Genomic DNA, 18,141 nt, shown 5'->3' with positions numbered 1-18,141 from the left:
CAAAACTGTATGAGGAAAAGGGACAGCTGCATAGCGGTGTTCTAAAAACAGGAAGTTAGCTCTTGTAGTATGGTTAAACCAGTCACCAGAAAGAATATGACCCTGAGTGCATGAGACATCGCACTCCTACTAACCTTAAATCTGAACACAGACCTGACAAAAGTGTGGCTTACATATCATTATTACTATTCAGAAACAGTCCAGAAATATGCTTAGTACTCACTGCAGAAGTGGCCTGAGAATCTTCACACGTAATCCAGTGATAAGTGACTGTACATTACAAACAGGAACTGGTAATAGCTCATTTGGCATACTTTAATGGTGACAACATAGATTTTGAGATCTTTCTTCTCCCCATTTTTAAACCCGTTTACTAAAACAACATAAATGTTACTATTTGATTTATTCCAACCAACCAACATTTCATGCAGGGTAGAACATGGTAGCCTCTCAAGACGTATAGCCTCTTTTTCTTACTATGTTCTGATGCTATATTGTTGCAAACACATTTTTCTGTTTTTACATTTTTTTTTAATTGTTGCCAAATCTGAGCTGTTACGTTGTCTGCCTTGCATTTCCTTTCTGTATCCTAATTCGAACAGTATGCAACACTGACTCAATTTGCCCACACAGGGCATTCCATTTAGAAGCCTATTACAGTGAGTGCTGCCACTCTCCAGTGTGGTTCTTTGTTTTCAGGAGCATGGTGAAGGTCAGTCAATGATAATGATTTCTGAGTGTTGTTGTGTTGCTCCCCTCAGGCCTGGCCAGGGCCAAGTCGGTCCCCAGCCATACCTACTCCAATGAGGTGGTGACCCTCTGGTACCGGCCTCCAGATGTCCTGCTGGGATCCACGGACTACTCCACCTGCCTGGACATGTGGTGAGCACTCCTAACCCCTTGTGATAATGTATTGTTGATTTATTCCATTGAGATCTACATTTTTCCACACAAAACCCATTAAAACCCACTTACAATTAGCTCCTCCTAACCCGAAGGTGTGTTCCCTGTAGTATACTGTAGATTTGTTGTGTATCTTAATTTCTTGGTCACCCTTCAACTCCTGTATCCCTCCTCCCACTGACAGTGTGGATCTGGAGAGGCAGGATAACACTCACATGTATTAAACTCACAGATGGCGCTACAGATATGGCAACACATTTTTACTCCCAACTTGTCAAATACCTCCACTTGGTCAGTGGCCCTATGCTACAAACCATCACGCTAATATCACACTGTGAAAAAACTGCGTTGGATATGTTACTTCAGTAAAACAAGTATAATCTGGAAAGTAACTCTTACAGCGTGATATTAGTGCTTTTTCTTACAGGATCTGAATATGAAAAGGCGAGTTTATTCAGGAGCAATTCATTGTTCATTAAAAGTTGTTTAATGAAGCCCAGAACCTGTTTATTAACTACAGTGTATTGACCATTTTAAAAGACTATATTGCAAGAAACCTGTTGTGCTTTGACAAGCTTTGACACATGCATTTGAGGACAAACACTGAGGTCATAGAACCAGCAGATCTAACGTGTTTCTCATAAAGTTATTGCACAACTTCATTTTGCTTTATATGTGTGCAGTGTATCTGTATAGCCTATACTGAATCAATCAAATGTAACAAGGAAGCTGCAGTAATAATGATTAGTACTACTTGATAACAGATTACAAAAGAGTCTGAAATAGAGTTTAAAGATGGAATGGAGCTGATTGGCTGGCCTGAAATCCATGTTACCATGATGGCAACAGGCAGCAGACACAGGTAGAAAAGCTCTGTAATTCCATAAAAGTAAAGCAAATTGAAGAGTGAAAGTATGTTTTATATGTTATTATTATTGTTAATAAACAACAAAGCAAACACGTTTAAAAACACGCAACCTTTACTTTGAAGGCGAGCTGTCTTTGTTTCCGACTCTTGACTTCCTTTACTCAATTTTTATTGTAAAAGTTGGATAATGGAACAAGCTGACGTTTTGGTGCACGTGTTCATTCGATGTGACAATAACACAGGGCATTAATTAGGCAGCATCGGCTATCGATCAACAAACTCACATGTAGCAGAATACATTAACATTTGCACAAGTAGACCATTGAATACCACTAAACTGACATAGTCCATTATACAACGTGAACAATGGCGAATGAATTACACTTCATACACAAACCTCCAATGTAGGTTTACTTAGTTGTATGGTAAGCAACAAAAATACTTGGTAAGGTTGAGTAAAAGACAGAGTTAAGATAAATATGTTTTTTACGTAATAAAACTGCTGTAAAATTAGATACACACCGGACAGGAACTGTGGTCTCCTGAGTGACTTTCTAGCTCTTTTTACTGCGTCAGTTGCTCTCAGCGTCTAATAATGACGTGGTTGGGTTTACACTGGAGTTACTTGATCGTCTGGTGTGTCTCATACAAACACTCAAAGGTGCCTGCATGCATCAGATGCTATCAGACAGCCCTGACCAAGAGGTGGTATTTGAAGTGTTGGGAGTGTGAATGGGTTTGTTATGTGTCAAACTAAATACAATTTGATAAACATTTGAATGGACTCCTAGCAGCCTAGAGAGCAACAATAGCCACTGACATCTTTTCCTCCAGCCACGTAGCATGAAACCAATTTAAATAGGTGGGAGTGATTGGTGAACTTTTACTGATCAACATTGCAATTTACATTTTAAATTTTCCAAAGGCATCCAAATAATCTTAGCTAGTTTTCTGTTGAGAAAAATATCAATTTAGCTGTCATTAATGAAGATATTACATGATTCTCAATATGGATCTTTGATATTTTATCAAAGAAACCATCTTTGGCTGAGCGTAAAAAACATAAAGATCTTTTATACTGGACAACTCACAGAATTATGTTTTAGCTGCATAAACTTATAAGAAGTGGACGTAGGCATCGTGACGTCACCCATTAGTTTGTGGACTGCCGTTTTGAAGCTTCGAGTTTGGCAATTTAGCCGTTGCCATCTTGGAATACGTCCGTTGCCGTGTTGTTTTTTGCAACCGATGAACAGAAGTTTTCATATTTGGAATGGGGAGGTGTGACATACAGACGCCGTATACAGCTCTGGTAGCGGCAGCTACCTGTCAATCATAGTAGCCCCGCCCTAAAGCATACTCTTTATGGTCTGTTTGACTCTAAATGGACCATCATTTACTAAATGAACATCATGCTGTTTTGAAGAAGACTTGAAACTAGAGATTGAGACCATAAACTCATGTTTACAATGTTTACTGTGGTAATAAATCAAACTTGCATTATTTCTACTAACCATCAGGGGACGTTCTATAGAACTCTAAATGACTCTACTTCTCTCTTGAAGACACTTCCGCATCGGATTCACTCGTCAGAACCAGAGGTTGCAGCGTGTTTAGCTGCAGATCAATACATGTTCTACAAACAGCAGAAAATAGAAAATTAACAATCCAGCTAGTACAAGTTATCAATACATTGATTGTGTAATTTAAATTGAGAGCAATTTTGTGACATTTGTTTCATTTATTTTTTAATCAAACCCTATTTATTAGATATTGTAAAACTGGACATGTCTTTACTAGTTAGTGATGTTGCACTGATAGCAGAGCTTTGAGACATGTTTGAGATCCATTTAAGATAATTTCATTGTTGATAATATTTCAAAATTGGCCTATTGTAGCATGCATACTAAAAACAGGAATACGGCAACATGACTAAACAAGACAAGACAAACAGAACAACACAGATTATGCTTTTTAATAAAAAATGATTACTCTCCTCCTTTGTTCCTGTAAAAATGTTGTTTAGAGTGACGCAATCTCTCCAGAATTTTAACATTTGACTCTGATACAGAGATGTAAAGTAATATGTGATTCATGATCTGGTCTTTTCCTCGCATTGAAAGATAAGATTTTAATTCAAGTTGAGCAGAACTGCAGCAAAAGGCCCGAACAGGAAATGGAAAATGAGGATGCCCCAGAGGTGGAAGTGTCTGCCCCCCCCCTAGTGTCCCTTTCCTCTGAGGCTTCCCTCCAACAATAGTGATGTTGGACTCTAAGTTGAGCCTTGGTGACCCCTTCTGTCTGGATGGTCAGCAGGGACGTCCCAAGAACCCCAGCTGCATTCTCCAAGATCCAATTAAAAAACAGCCGGGGGCTTTGGGGGTCTGGGAGGCAGAAGGAGAGTGTGTCTGCTTTAAGGGTATTTGCAGGTGGGCAATCTACAGGGTGGTTTTCCATCCCACTGAGAGTCACCCTGCGACGCATACACACACAGACACAGACATACACACACACACACACTCACCCCTGGTCACTTAGGAAGCAGTCTTCCATAAAGAAGCATCTCTTGCAGGACCAAAAGGTTGTGCAGATCTGTTTTCCTGCCATGAGAAGCATCCATCACAGCAGCCTACAGGTTACAGGCTGCCATCCTTGAGGAGCGTGAGACGTGATGGAAGACCGCACTATTTTTACTGTTCCCACACAGCTGTCAATCAGAGTCAATGCCATGATGTTTTTTTCACAACCAATGAACAGAAATTACCATAATTAGAATGCAGATCACAGTAAGCCCGCCCTAAAGCATCCCCTGCTTTATGGTCTGTTTGACTCTAAATGGACCATCATTTACTAAATGAACATCATGCTGTATTGAAGAGAACTTAAAACTAGAAATTGAGACCATAAACTCATGTTTACAATGTTTAATAACTCAAGTGAGAAGTAGGGTCATTTTCTCATAGACTTCTATACAATCAGACTTTTTGCAACCAGAGGAGTCGCCTCCTGCTGGTCAGTAGAGAGAATGCAAGTTTTAAGACACTTTCGCATCGGGTTCACTTGGCAGAACAGAACCGGAGGTTGCTGCCTCAAAACCAAGCAATGAGTCAAAATAGTCAAACGTAAAAGACAGGGCAGGCATGTAGGCAATCTGAGTATCAGGCAAATGGTCAGGGAGGTAGAAATGAAGGCTGTCTGTGCAAGCGGCTTATTACAACATTGTTTTTAGGAGGCGACATCTAGTGGCTGTAGTAATTATGATGGGAGCAAAGGAGAAAGTCAGATGACGTATTATAAAAACCCTGGACTAGAAGTGGATGTAGTCAGCACTTTATCCCTCATTGGTTGGGACTACAGTTTTCAGTTCAAGTTCTGCATTTGTTGGTTATTTTGGAACCAAAATGTACACGAGAGGGTGGAGCTAAGTACAACCGAACGCTGAATAAGACATTTTTAAGACAAACAAAATATTACGATTAAATTTCATGAAGTGAAAACACAGTGAAAGGGTTTAAGTTCAAATATGGAAAACACAGACATCTCCATGACAGGACAATGCCATGGTAGCAACCTGTCAATCACAAGGTAGCCCCGCCCTAAAGACGGTCAAAGATTGTGTAGAGAGGAGGTCGGGTTGGAAGGATGGGTTAAACAAATACTGACTTTTAGCCAGGAGTAGCTGTTTGTGTCACGTGTGAAACCAAAAGTCAACACGTTATATAAGTTCTGTATACCGTAACAACGTTATCTACGTAACGGCTTCACATACGTAGGTAACAAGGTTTTGCTGCTTAAACATAACTGAGAAATTCCATTCACAACAATGATTAAAATGGTCACGTGTCGTTCTAGGAGTTATTGCAAACGACTTATTCTGTGGTTAAGGTATTCATGTGGCAGAGGAAACAGAGCAGACAACTACATACATGTTAAGAGCTGGCTGGAGTGAGAATAACAGAATAAAGTGTTAAAACACAATGCTGTGGACACGTATTATGTAGTGTGAGCCAGCAATGCTTTAAACAGAATTAGAAAAAGGAAAATGACATTCGTACTATGCACTTTGTAACTAGTGAATAACATAATTCCTCAAAAGTTAAATTCTTAACACATTTTCGTAGAATTCAATTTTTGTATTTCTAACAACAAACCTTTGATAACGATATTTAAATCTTTCTCGAATATAAAAAAACTGGATTTTGTTTCAAATATGTGTATGAAATACTGACGACAATACTGACGGCTTTTATTAACCGTAGCAACAGAAACCAAGATAGAAGATCCCACCATAACCCTTCTTCAGGTGACAAGATCAAGGCTTTGCCGTCTGCTGTGTGTATGAATGTATACAAATATACGTACTTATGAATATAAATACATCCTCACACATTTTATGATATGGCATACAATTAACTTTAACAGGTTTGGATTATGGTGATCCACCTCTCCTGTTTACTATCCAATATCTGTACATATAAACACTTCTATTTATTTGTAAAACCTATGATGAAGCACAGTGGTTTCCAGTGATTGCAATGATTGTGCTGTTATTTATCGTGTATCGCTCTCTCTTCAAGGGGAGTGGGCTGCATTTTCATTGAGATGATCCAAGGAGTGGCTGCCTTTCCAGGGATGAAGGACATCCAGGACCAGCTGGAGAGGATATTCCTGGTGAGTCGCTGGTACTGCAGTGTCTAAGTGTGTGCACTGTATGTGTATGAGTACAGTATGTGTTCCTACTCTGCAGCCTATACAGCCGTGCTCCTACTTCTCCTTTCTTTCAGTCCAACAACAGCAGGATTATGAGTGTTGATAAAGATGTAAATAGAATAACTGAGGTTCAGTGATGATACCTCACTTTGAGGAATACTAATACTTTTTGGTCATTTTACAAAATAACCCACTTACCTACGAACACACAAACTTTGCCATTAAGAATTGGATAATGTGAAAGGACTTCTACATCTTGACCCTGTTCTGGATTATAATACATCATATTAACACGATCCATCTATTTTATGCTGTATACTAAGAGCACAAACACATCAGTCATAATTTAGTTTGGATGAAAACTCACATTGGCTCCTGGTGTTCTGGAAGAAGAAAATAACAGGAGTAAGAGGCCAAACGGCTTTAACATGTTCTTTTAGATGGTGCTGTGTGGTGGATCTAATTCATGCCGATGTGCAGAGTGGGTCATGTGGTTTTTGGAAAATAACTGATCCATGTTTAGTGAATTTGGTGTGGTGTTTAATTACCATAGTAACTTTAGTTACTATTTTTTTTAGTGTTGGGCAACGATTACAATTTGTAATCGCGATTAATCGCATTGTTATGCTCAAAGTTCAATAATGAATTAAAAAGTAGTGTATTGCGCACTTTTATTTTAAAAGTACTGCTATATGAACAAAAGTGCAATAACATTTGGTTTACAAACACTTTAAACAAATAAGGTGCTTTTTAACAGCAGTATTCCCTTTACACAGTAGCAGTTATAATACAGTTATAATGATTCTGATAATAGATATTCAGTGTTCACAACTTTATCTTCATGTGTGTAAGAGATATAATTTGAAATATACTTCTTGAAAACTGCAAACTTATCTACGTCATATTTTTATGTGTGTTCAATTCTCAGTAGCAATAACTAAATGATATGCTTATTATGCATATTCCAAACAAAAACACTTTGAAAATTCAAAAAAAATAATTTAAATGAATCATTTCTTTTTTGCTTTTTTTGGTATTTTGGTCGGACACATATGCAACGCTGATTACCGTAATATGTGTGGTATTTGTTATAAATGTACGTTGGTACATAGAGGGTGATAAGAAGCTGTACATGGAGGGCCTTAGGACCCCGAGAAATGTAGGTGAAGCATGGAACCTGTAGTCTGTACAGAAGGAAGTGACGCCACATAAACACAGCTGTTCACCGCTCGCTGCCCGTTTTTTGTGTTAAAAAATATATATCGCTCACCCCTTTACCCAGGCCTGATTTTTAGCAGGCAAACAGGTTTTGAGAAATATGACTGTACATCATTCATTTCACTTTAGAAGGCCACACTCAAACATGAAGGAAACAGTCCTAAACAATGCTGGTATCACAACTGTATCCAAATCAAGAGTTTAACATGTTCACTCTGATTTGCCTCTTTGTAATGCGAGCGTTTAATCGACTTGAGAAGATATTTTTTTATGGTTTATTTATCTTCATGGTTCAGCCCTTCAGGAAGAACCCTTTTTTAACACAAATGCAGCTCACCTCTTTGATTCCTACCTAAGCTGACATGCGGAGTCTCGTGTATTTTCATGCAGTGCCACCCTAAATGAGATGGAACACAGGGTTTGCAGCGTAAATGCACAAAGAAAAAATAGTAGGAATTCTATGATGTTTTTAAGTCAACATGAACCACAGGAACAAGGCTTGGGTTCTAGACAGCTGAACAATAGCACAGGAGCCTTTAAGTAGTTGCATACCGTATAAATATTGTACGTATCTCTGCATTGAATTGTAGGATGGCGTGAATATATTTTAAAGTGAAGGGAGGTCTCACGAGTCCTTCAATTGCCCGATCTGCCATTCCCCCCCCCCCCCCCCGTATCATTTCATCCCCAATCTCTTAATTGAAGCAGAGTGTAGCAGGGCAGACATAATGGATTTATATTCATAGGCTGGAAGGCCCTGAATAATTAATGTATAAAATTACAGAGATGAGAGTATGAAAGGGTCTGAAGTCAAGTATGGAGACAAAGGATGTTTGGCCTCTGGGCTGAAGGCTAAAGATACACATCTGAGAGATGGGATGGATTTTTGGATGAAGGGATGAGGTGAGGTAGAGGAAGCGCCACAGGCAGCAGTTCTCTCACAGAGCACGTAAACCGAGCAGGAGGAGAGGAAGAAAAATGCTTCTTATCGATTGTCTTTTATGCCGAAAGGGAAAGGCGGGGCTTCCTGCACACATCTGTAAGAGGCTGCAGCCCCTCTCAGACACAAAGACACAACATGATTGGATAAAGAGGTCCGACAGTGGGATGGCCGCTGGCCAGGCTGATGATGGGGCTCAGCTGCACACTGCTTCCCTACAGAGGCTCTTCAGTTTGGTCCGAAATCTTTTAATTTTTTACGTTCTGGCGCCATCATGGAGGTCCACTGAAGAATTGAATGTGCGCAGATAATATCTACTGTACGCAGGCTAAACAAAGAGCCTTGAAAACGTGACAGAGAACATCTGGTAGATCCATTCAGATCCACAAGGACTGTACCAATTTTCACTGAAAATGTTCTTTACACATGATTAATTCTACACAAAGAGACTTTAAGGCTAGAGATACATAGTAAACAGTATTGTGTTCTTCCCACATCTCTTTCCAGAACAGTGCTGTTTAACATTTAGGGCCCTTTTTTAAGGAACAAGGTGCAAGTGCTGCATGACATGTCACTTTTGGGAATTCATTTGTAGATCAATGCTGACTGCTTTACCTACAATCTGCTTAACCACATTCATACCTACACCTCCACTCTGGCCAGAAGCTTTATATTTTCCTGTTGTACATCGGTACATCCATCCATACGTCCCATCAGTACCTCCCTACGTACGTAAGTCTGTTGACATTTGACTTAATCTGTACTTACAGAGATCAGGCTTTTTTTGTGCTTTGAGGAATAAATTCCTCCTTCAGCTCATTCTCCAGCAGCAACTGGCTAAAAAAAATTCATAGTGCGTAGTAGCTTTAAATATTAGAATTTACATTTATTTTTACGTTCAACCCTGTCTGTAATTACTGAGATTGTGTTTTTTTGGTGCTATGAGGAATAAATGCCATCATTTCAGGTGCTGTCACTGTCAACTTACCTCTGCATAATAATAATAAGATTTCAGATGTTATATAAACCTAACTTCCATTAACACATTAACTGCACTTTCTTTCGTATTTCAGCTATATTTATATTTCTTTGTTTATAACATAACTCTATCATTATATTCCATCACCAAAATACTGATGGGCCAAACTGAGCCTTTGCTATTTCTCATCCAAATCACATGCTGTGTTTCTGTTAGTTTGTATTCAGCTGTCAGCTAGAAGTCAAAGAGATGGATGACTATGGAAATACAGAGGTGTGAGGTTTGGCGAGGCAAAGTGTGATCACAGTACCAGCCTACCTGTCAGAGTAAGCCTGATGTTGGCATTTCCATCTGTCCTGCCTGTTCTGTGGCCTTGTGTGGGCTGTCAGAATCGGTCAGAGTTTGGATGCACAGCCTCAGAGACTCATGTGAAGGGCACCATCGATGAATTATGTGGAGTCAGAAGCATCTTAAAGGCCATGTTGTTTGAAGAGAGGAAGAGGAAAGGTCAGCCTCCATCACTGTTAGAGAGGCACCCTGCCAGGAGTTGAGTCGGCACATTGAACACAACGTCCTCAGAGCTGGAATGTCACACGGTGGCCTGGGGTTTTTCTCATGTCAGCCAAACCTTCAGCGTAATGGGCCGTTTGCATTCTTGTGAGAAACAAGAGCTCTTGAAAGGTGCTGTTGCTCATTGCAGGGTCCTTACGGGGACTGTGATAGTATTCAAGGATCATTTATTGTCATTCTGCATCACAGGGTTCCATCCATCCATCCATTATCTTCTGCCTATCAGGGGCAGCAGGCTAAGCAGGGTATTCCAGATATCCAAGGGAGGTGTCCAAGAGGCATCCTGATCAGATGCCCAAACTACCTCACCTGGCCTCTTTCAACACAAAGAAGCGGAGCCTCAACTCTGAGTTCCCTCCGGATTTCTGATCTCCTCCCCCTATCGCTAAGGCCTATGGGGGAAGCTCATTTTGGCTGCTTGTATCCACAATCTCGTTCTTTCGGTCACTACCCAAACCTCATGACCAGAGGTGTGGGTCGGAACGTAGATGGACTGGTAAATCGAGAGCTTTGCCTTCCGGCTCAGCTCCCTCTACACTGCTAACGCTGCACACGTCTGCCAATTTAACGCTCCATTTTTACACTCCCTTGTGAGCAAGACCCCGAGACACTTGAAAGCCCTCACTTGAGGCAGTGTCTCACTCAAGACAGGGTTGCAAAACTAAATTAATTTGAAGCCGAGTCCATTTAAGCTACACAAGAAAAACATGACAAAACAAAAACAGTAGTGCATTCATTTAGTGCATTTTTGTATTATTTCCATCAGGAAAAATTCATCATCAGGAAGACGTTGTCCATCAAGTCTGACTGTGTTTGAGCACCAAGCCTCATTGATGTAAACACACCTCCTCTTGTCCCACCAGAGTCCTGTGTTCTGTCCTGCAGTCCAACTGCCAAGTACAGCTTGATCCGGGATGCCAAGATGGAGCCAGGTCTCTGTAAAGATGGAGGCTTAACAGTGACTGACCTCCCATCACTGGGTTCACCTGAAGTCATAGCTCATCTATCTTATTTTTCTGTGACCAGACATCAGACAGACAGGTGTAAGCTGAGTAGAGTCCTAGCCTTAGCTCCTAGCTGGGTCCGTTAGCTTCCTCTCCTGGGCCAGTGGTTTTTGGTGGCGTTTGGTCCGGCAGGTCTGGCTGGATTGTTGGAAGATGCCATGGGCGGTGATCACTCTAGCTGCACATTCTTTTCAGAATTTGAAAAGTTTACTCTGTAATGTACCATAAGCGCTCCAGAAATAAAGACGAAAAGACAACAAACAAAAATGTAGCAGAGTTCATGGGAGCGACGAGCCGCTGCATTGACATGACAATGCTTAAAGTGTGATGAGCAGTCAGACAATTAAACAGTTGTACACAAACAAAGAAACTAAATTTTACGTATTTGGAAGAGAAAACGGTAAAATGATAACCCAAGCATCCATCACAGCGTACTGGTTCAACTTTGTCCTGCTATACTTCCAGTAGCATTGTTTTTTTCTGTGCAATATGGGACTTTTACCAACGTTATAGATGCACTCACTTCCATACTTCTCTTTAAGTGCTAGCTAACGTTCACTGTTACTTTGTTTTCAATCGGTCTGATCATCTGACCGATGGTGTTTCTTTCCTCCTCATTGTCGAGATGCAGCTGTGTTTCTCAGATTCATCAATATCTTAATCGACAGAACAATTACAAAAATAGTAATAAACTGGAATTGGTCTTTAACGCGAGGAGTCCGTTGATTCATTTTCCTACTTCTATGAATTATTATTTGTTGTTATTAGTGCAACAGTTACAACAGAGGGGACGTGAAGCACATGAGCTTTTGCTACAAGTTGGATTTCTGAGTATTTGTTCGCAAGAGGTCCCTTCTCCTGTCTTTGAATTTATTGGAGTGCAAATAAAAGGCCAGTGTAGGATTTAGGGTATCTAGTGTTGATTTTGCAGATTGCAACCAAATGAAACTTCTCCAGTGTGCCACGTAAAGAACTATGGTGGCTGAAGAGGAACGGCCCCACTGAGTGTTTGGTTTGTCCTTTCTGGGCTACTGTCGTGGTTCCACGGTAGACTCAGTGAAGATATAGACGACTCATTCTAAGGTAACAAAAAGACAAAGATTATTATTTCAGGCTGATTATACAAGAAAGGAAAACATACTTATCAATAATATATTCCATCTCTACCAATAGAGCCCCCTAGATGCTTCACGCTGCACATTTAAGTTTTGTTGGGTGAACAACAAAGGAACAGGAAGAATGTTTTGGTGATTTGTATGCTGCTAGATAAACTCCATTTAGACAGACATACAGCAAACATGCTAAAGAATAAATCGATGAATACATATCTCCTCAAATAGCTTTCCTGTCCTCTACTCGTTTGTTTTCACGGGCCAATTTCCCTCCAGATTGGCAGTAATGACATAGGCCTGTGCTCTTCTTTAGATCATCTTTAACACGGCTTTGTGTCTCTATACTTCTCTCTCACACACTCTCTGAGAATGTATGTGTGAATTAAAGCTGTGATGGATGAGGCCGGGCCCAGGCGAGCTGGTTAACTAGCTGTCACCACACAGATTACGTCCACTGGGTGGACTATATGAATACGGACAGGTCTATCTACTGGAAATAGCCTGTCAGGCAGAGGTGTGTGTGTGTGAGTGTGTGTGTGTGTTCAAAAGACAACAAGCTGCCTCCTTATATTAGTGTGACTGAAATAGCGGTTTGTGGTGAAATATGAGCACGGACATCTGACAGCCATGGATAATATTATAGCTTATGTTTCTGGAGATAAGCGTTGGTATTTACACCAACACATTGGCCAGTTCACATTATCATAATAATCGGATTATTGTTATTAATCACATTTGTGCATCACAGCAATTCACATTTCTACATGTTTCTTAGATGACGGTTTTGTTAGTATTCTTGTTGCCGTGCTGCGCAGCTGTTTTTAGCTAATGCACTGTATTTTGTACATCCCACAAAATGTATGTAATAATAATGTCATAATCGTGAGCCAGGACAGGTGATGTAGTATTAAGAGCAACACATTCCATGTAGGGAGGTTAGGGTGGTTGGGACTTTCACCTAGGAGATCACCGTTTGTGTTCTGTGTAAAATCAGAAGTCAACATTGATTTATTTGTCACGTTACTATCATACTTTAGTACTTCCGTAGTTATTTCAACCCAGACGCTGATTTCTATGTCACATAAAGGCCTTTACAATATATTTTCTGTATTTATCTGTTGTTTTTGTCATGAGTACGCTCACACAGAGCTTTTGCACCGTGATTAGAGAGACCAACCAATCACGTTGTGCGGAACAGAGATATTCAAACCTAGACTATAGTGTACACCAACATGGACCTTCTGTAGTTCGAACCAAGACGGCAAACTTTATTACTTCTTTCAACCTTGACAAAAGCAGTGAAGACCAGATCCACTCCTTCCATTCTTACCCTACACAATAAAAGCCTGGACATACACCATGTGTAACTGTTTACCAGAGGGAGCTGAAGTTCACTCAGAGCATTTCACTAAAAGCAAACTCAATACAATATCTTCCAGTAGCTTAGGCTATACAACATAATAACAATGACTGTGTGTGTTCATGCTAATGCAGGAACATGTCACCCAATGCAACAGTGAGGCCCATTGATGTTTTATGGAACACAGAGGAAGAAGATATATCAGGTTTTGATACACTCACATTACTAGTTAGTAGATACATTCACAATTTGTTGACAAGAGGAAAAGTCTAGACTTTCACCAGGACCATCCTTTAAATGTTCCTTTACAAACAATATGTATAAATGCATATGCTGCTAAAAAGAATATGATGCCATGAGAAGCCTTTGTGAGAGAGCTTCCTTCCAGTAGAAGCATGAGAACATGGTGCTACAGAACAACTCTTAATAGGGTTTGTTACTTCAGCAGAAGGCTCCGGCATGGTGCAAATACTCACCCTCTCTCTATAGAGACCCTGTTTATTTAGAGTGTATTCCTGCTAGGAAGAGTAAGCCAGTGCACATGTGAGCCGATCTTCCCTCAGGAGAGAGCGAGAGGCTGCTGGGAGATAAATAATACCATTTCAGCCTCTGTGTCAGTGACATGAGCGTCCATCTGCTGAACCAGACAGGATAGTCGGGGCTTACTGAACACATTCCACCCGGCGCAGTGGGAGACAGCTGATCCACTTGGCTCTGGTTCTGATCCGTTTGACCCCTGCCTGGAGGTGACCCCAATCTGATGGCTGTTGGAGAGCAGCTAGGGGTGGGACTGGGACTGTCAGAGCAGAGAAGGAGAGGAGGGCTGCGGTCAGCGTTGGGACAAAGACAGAGAGTAGAGGTAAGAATGTGGATGAGGCAGGGGTCAGTGCTGGTGCTTATGTTTGGATCAAGAGACTGATCTCTGAGGCAACAAATGCAAGATACAAACCTGCACCTCCCAGGAGGACAGAATGAAGGGGACACATGTGAGTAGGGTTAAAGAGAGAGAGATATCAGCAGGAAACCCCCCAGTTAGTTACTTACATTAAAACAATATGTTTGTTTTTGTATTATAACTGTTCTGAAATGTTTTGGCTAAATGTGCAAATGATTATTTTTCTATGCAGATTGTTGTAAAATAAACACATCAATGTGTATTTTAGATGTTTTCTTTCAATAGTCTGAAAGAAGTGGGTTAGAGCTAAATTGAATGAAAAACAATGTTTTGGCCTTCGGGTGTCCTGCCAGTCGATTATTACCAGAATTAAAACCTCCAAGCTTCACTTCTATGATGAATACACAAACAATGGTCATTTTAATAGAAACATTTGAAACATTTATAGAAATGCATGCAGCCACCTGTATTAATTGCCAGACTGACCAACCTGCAGAGTAATTCAATTCAGTTCAATTTATCTTGTATAGACCAAAATCACAAATTCTCCTCAGAGGGCTTTACAATCTGTACACATATGACATCCTCTGTCCCAGGACCCTCACATTGGAACAAGAAGAACTCCCCAAAAAACCCTTTAACGGGGAGAAAAGAGGGAGAGACCTTAGGGAGAGCAACAGATGAGGATCCTCTATCAGGATGGACGGAAGTGTGATAGATGTCATGTGTACAGAATGAACAGCATAACAGAGTTCCAACACATTCAATGCATATGATAGAACCACGGCAGGAGGTAAGACCAGGGTCCAGGTATAACCAGGATCCACAGAAACCTGTGAGGTGAGAAAGCACTCCGGTGAAGAAGCAAAGTCAGTAATGTGTGTTAATGGTATCTGTAGAAGCCATGAGTTAGGTCTGGATATTATAAATGTATATATTGGGAGCCTACCTCAGGTTGACCACGGGTGGCAGTGTGGATTATTGTGGCAGGTAATTGGTATATAGGGCACAGGTGCAACAGACAGCTAATGAAGCATGGATGACGAGGAGATCACATGTTTTTTACTGCAAGCAAGACATTACATGACATTACAGTCATTTAGCAGACGCTTTTATCCAAAGCAACTTACAATAAGTGTGTTCAACATCGGTATTCAAGAGAACTACTAGTCACCAGAAGTCATAAGTACATCTCCTTTGTTAAACAAGTATTTAAGAGCATAAACCAGAGAAAAACGTATAGTGCAGAAACAAAGGAATACAATAAGTACAACAAACTAATATGAATACAATAAGTGCTGAGTGGAAGGCTCAGGGTAGCACTTCTTGAAGAGGTGCGTTTTCAGCCTGATGAAAGATGGGCAGCGACTCTGCTGTCCTGACGTCAGTGAGGAGTTCATTCCACCATTGTGGGGCCAGGACAGAGAAAAGCCGTGACCGGGTTGATCGGCCGCAGAGACCTCTGAGCGTCGGGGCAACCAATCGCCCCGAGGCAGCAGAATGAAGTGGTCGGGCGGGGGTGTAGGGCTTGACCATGGCCTGGAGATAGGAAGGAGCTGTTCCTTTCACTGCCCTGTAGGCTAGCACCAGAGTCTGAAACTGGATGTGAGCTCTTACAGGGAGCCAGTGTAGAGAACGGAGAAGGGAAGTTGTGAGGGAGAACTTGGGGCGATCGAACACCAGGCGAGCTGCAGCTGTCAAGACACACCAGAGGGAGACCAGGAAGATAATAATGGTTTATCATTATCTGTAAACTCTAATTACGGGAACCTCACCCAAAAGTGACAGACCTTGGAATCTCTTTGTTGAAGCGAGTAAGAAACAGGATCTTCTCCCGCACCCAGCTCAGTGGATAGCTGCTGGAATCAGTCACTACAGTGTTGGTAATAGAAATAGTAATGTGAGTAATAATAAAAATGATATTAGCAGTAGGAGTCAGCAGGGCCATGGCGGGAGGAAAAACCAGGGTCCAGATATAACCACGATCCATGGAAACCTGTGAACAGTAGGATAAATGTAATAGCAGGAGAAAAACAGGTTTTAAATGATAAATGTTATAAACAAATGTTTTTCCTATGACAAGTCAAAATGGCTACTATCTTTTGTTGCTTCAGATTCATCAACCCCAGAAAACCGGTGCAAAATATAATAATGGCTAAATTCCATTTAGGTTTACCAGTTTTGGTTCATCTGGCTCACTGTCATAACTCACTGGGACACCTAAATGGAATGCAATCATTGGTAATGTTATCAGTAACACCTGTGCTCGTCCTGCCAACACAGGTGAAAATAGCTGTCATGAGAAAGGTCTGTGACTTTCCCATTTTAAGTTTGCAGAACTTTGCAGGAAAAGTCCACTCATTTTACACGTGAGTATCAGATGATATCATAGGCATGTAACAGTACACAAAATGATGGTTTGGGGTAAGCTTGCACACTCACCAGGAACATAAAATGCTTAAGGACGCATTTATTTCATTTAGCCCATTTTGAACAGAAGTGTCATGAACAGATGCGGAAGCAACATTGGCAAATGTTCCCCTCCCATTGACTTCCATTCTATGAGGGCAAAGGGAAGAATACAAATGTGTGCTTCCATTCACATCTAACGGATTGGTACCAATGCGTGAACCAAAAAAAATGGAAAATGGAAAGATGCAGGTTAGTTGGGAGGGGGTCTCTGACAAAAGATGCTTTCTAGTTGCACTATATGGTAAATGCGGGATACTGCTTTTTTGGAGCTTAACCCTAACTAGTGATTCTAGATTCATGCAATTTTCATTTTGTAATAATTCATCCATACCATGACAACAATAACCACGTATGTGTTTCAAACTCTTTAAAACAGCAGCTACAATCCTGCAGAAATACATTTCATTGAGAGTGCAGTTTCCCGTGCTGGTACTCCTGTCTGTCTCTCCAAACTGGAGCTAATACACCGACTATGGAGAAGTACCTCATACAACCCCACTTCAAACCCGCCAAAATATCCCTTTAAGGACTGAAGATAATCTGCATCATATATATTTCTGAAGCTTTTCATGTCAGCTGCCTTGTTCACTGATGAGTCTGTCTGAGCTGCTTTCAGGACATGGACTACCCAGACCTCTCTAATCTCTTCATTCTCTCTCTGGTAACATGAATATAATTGGCGGTTCCTGTGTGAAGGTCAACCATTCTATTTGTTTGTGTCTGGCTGGCCGGCTGGTCTGTGACTAGTTTGGGGGGTGTTAGAGTATGTATGTCTGGCAGAATGTGCATGCAGAGCTCAGGGTCACGGCCTTTGACCTCACAGGAATTCCTCTGAGGCAGAACTTTCTCCCTCTGATCCGTCGTTCTCTCTGCACTCCCTCCATGCTCTCACCCGCTATGAGACAGCCCTGCCCTCCTCGATAGGTTGACATGTCCTTCATGTCAACATGCTGTCTCATATATCCATTACCCTGTGTGTGCCGGGTTGGGAATTTACTGTCCCAGCAAAGGTTTTTTATCCATGTAGAATATGGAGAGAGGAGAAAAAGAAAAAACAGCATCAGCATCATTTGTTCGGAAGTCAAACGTTCTCAGTTTTTACATTGAACT

At 41.0% G+C, this 18,141-nt stretch overlaps 1 protein-coding gene across 1 annotated transcript in view; it reads left to right on the top strand.

The window, feature by feature from the left end:
- Positions 1 to 18,141, top strand: part of cdk14 (cyclin dependent kinase 14) — a 142,249-nt gene that overhangs the window by 101,182 nt on the left and 22,926 nt on the right. Inside the window, exons 9-10 of the mRNA XM_079165135.1 lie at positions 762 to 882; positions 6,349 to 6,442. Of these exons, the coding sequence (XP_079021261.1) occupies positions 762 to 882; positions 6,349 to 6,442 (215 nt within the window). The remainder of the gene's footprint in view (positions 1 to 761; positions 883 to 6,348; positions 6,443 to 18,141) is intronic.

This window comes from Pholis gunnellus (genome assembly GCF_910591455.1).
Source record: "Pholis gunnellus genome assembly, chromosome: 8".
NCBI classification, from domain to species: Eukaryota; Metazoa; Chordata; class Actinopteri; order Perciformes; family Pholidae; genus Pholis; species Pholis gunnellus.
This window is presented reverse-complemented; position numbering and strand designations above follow the sequence as displayed.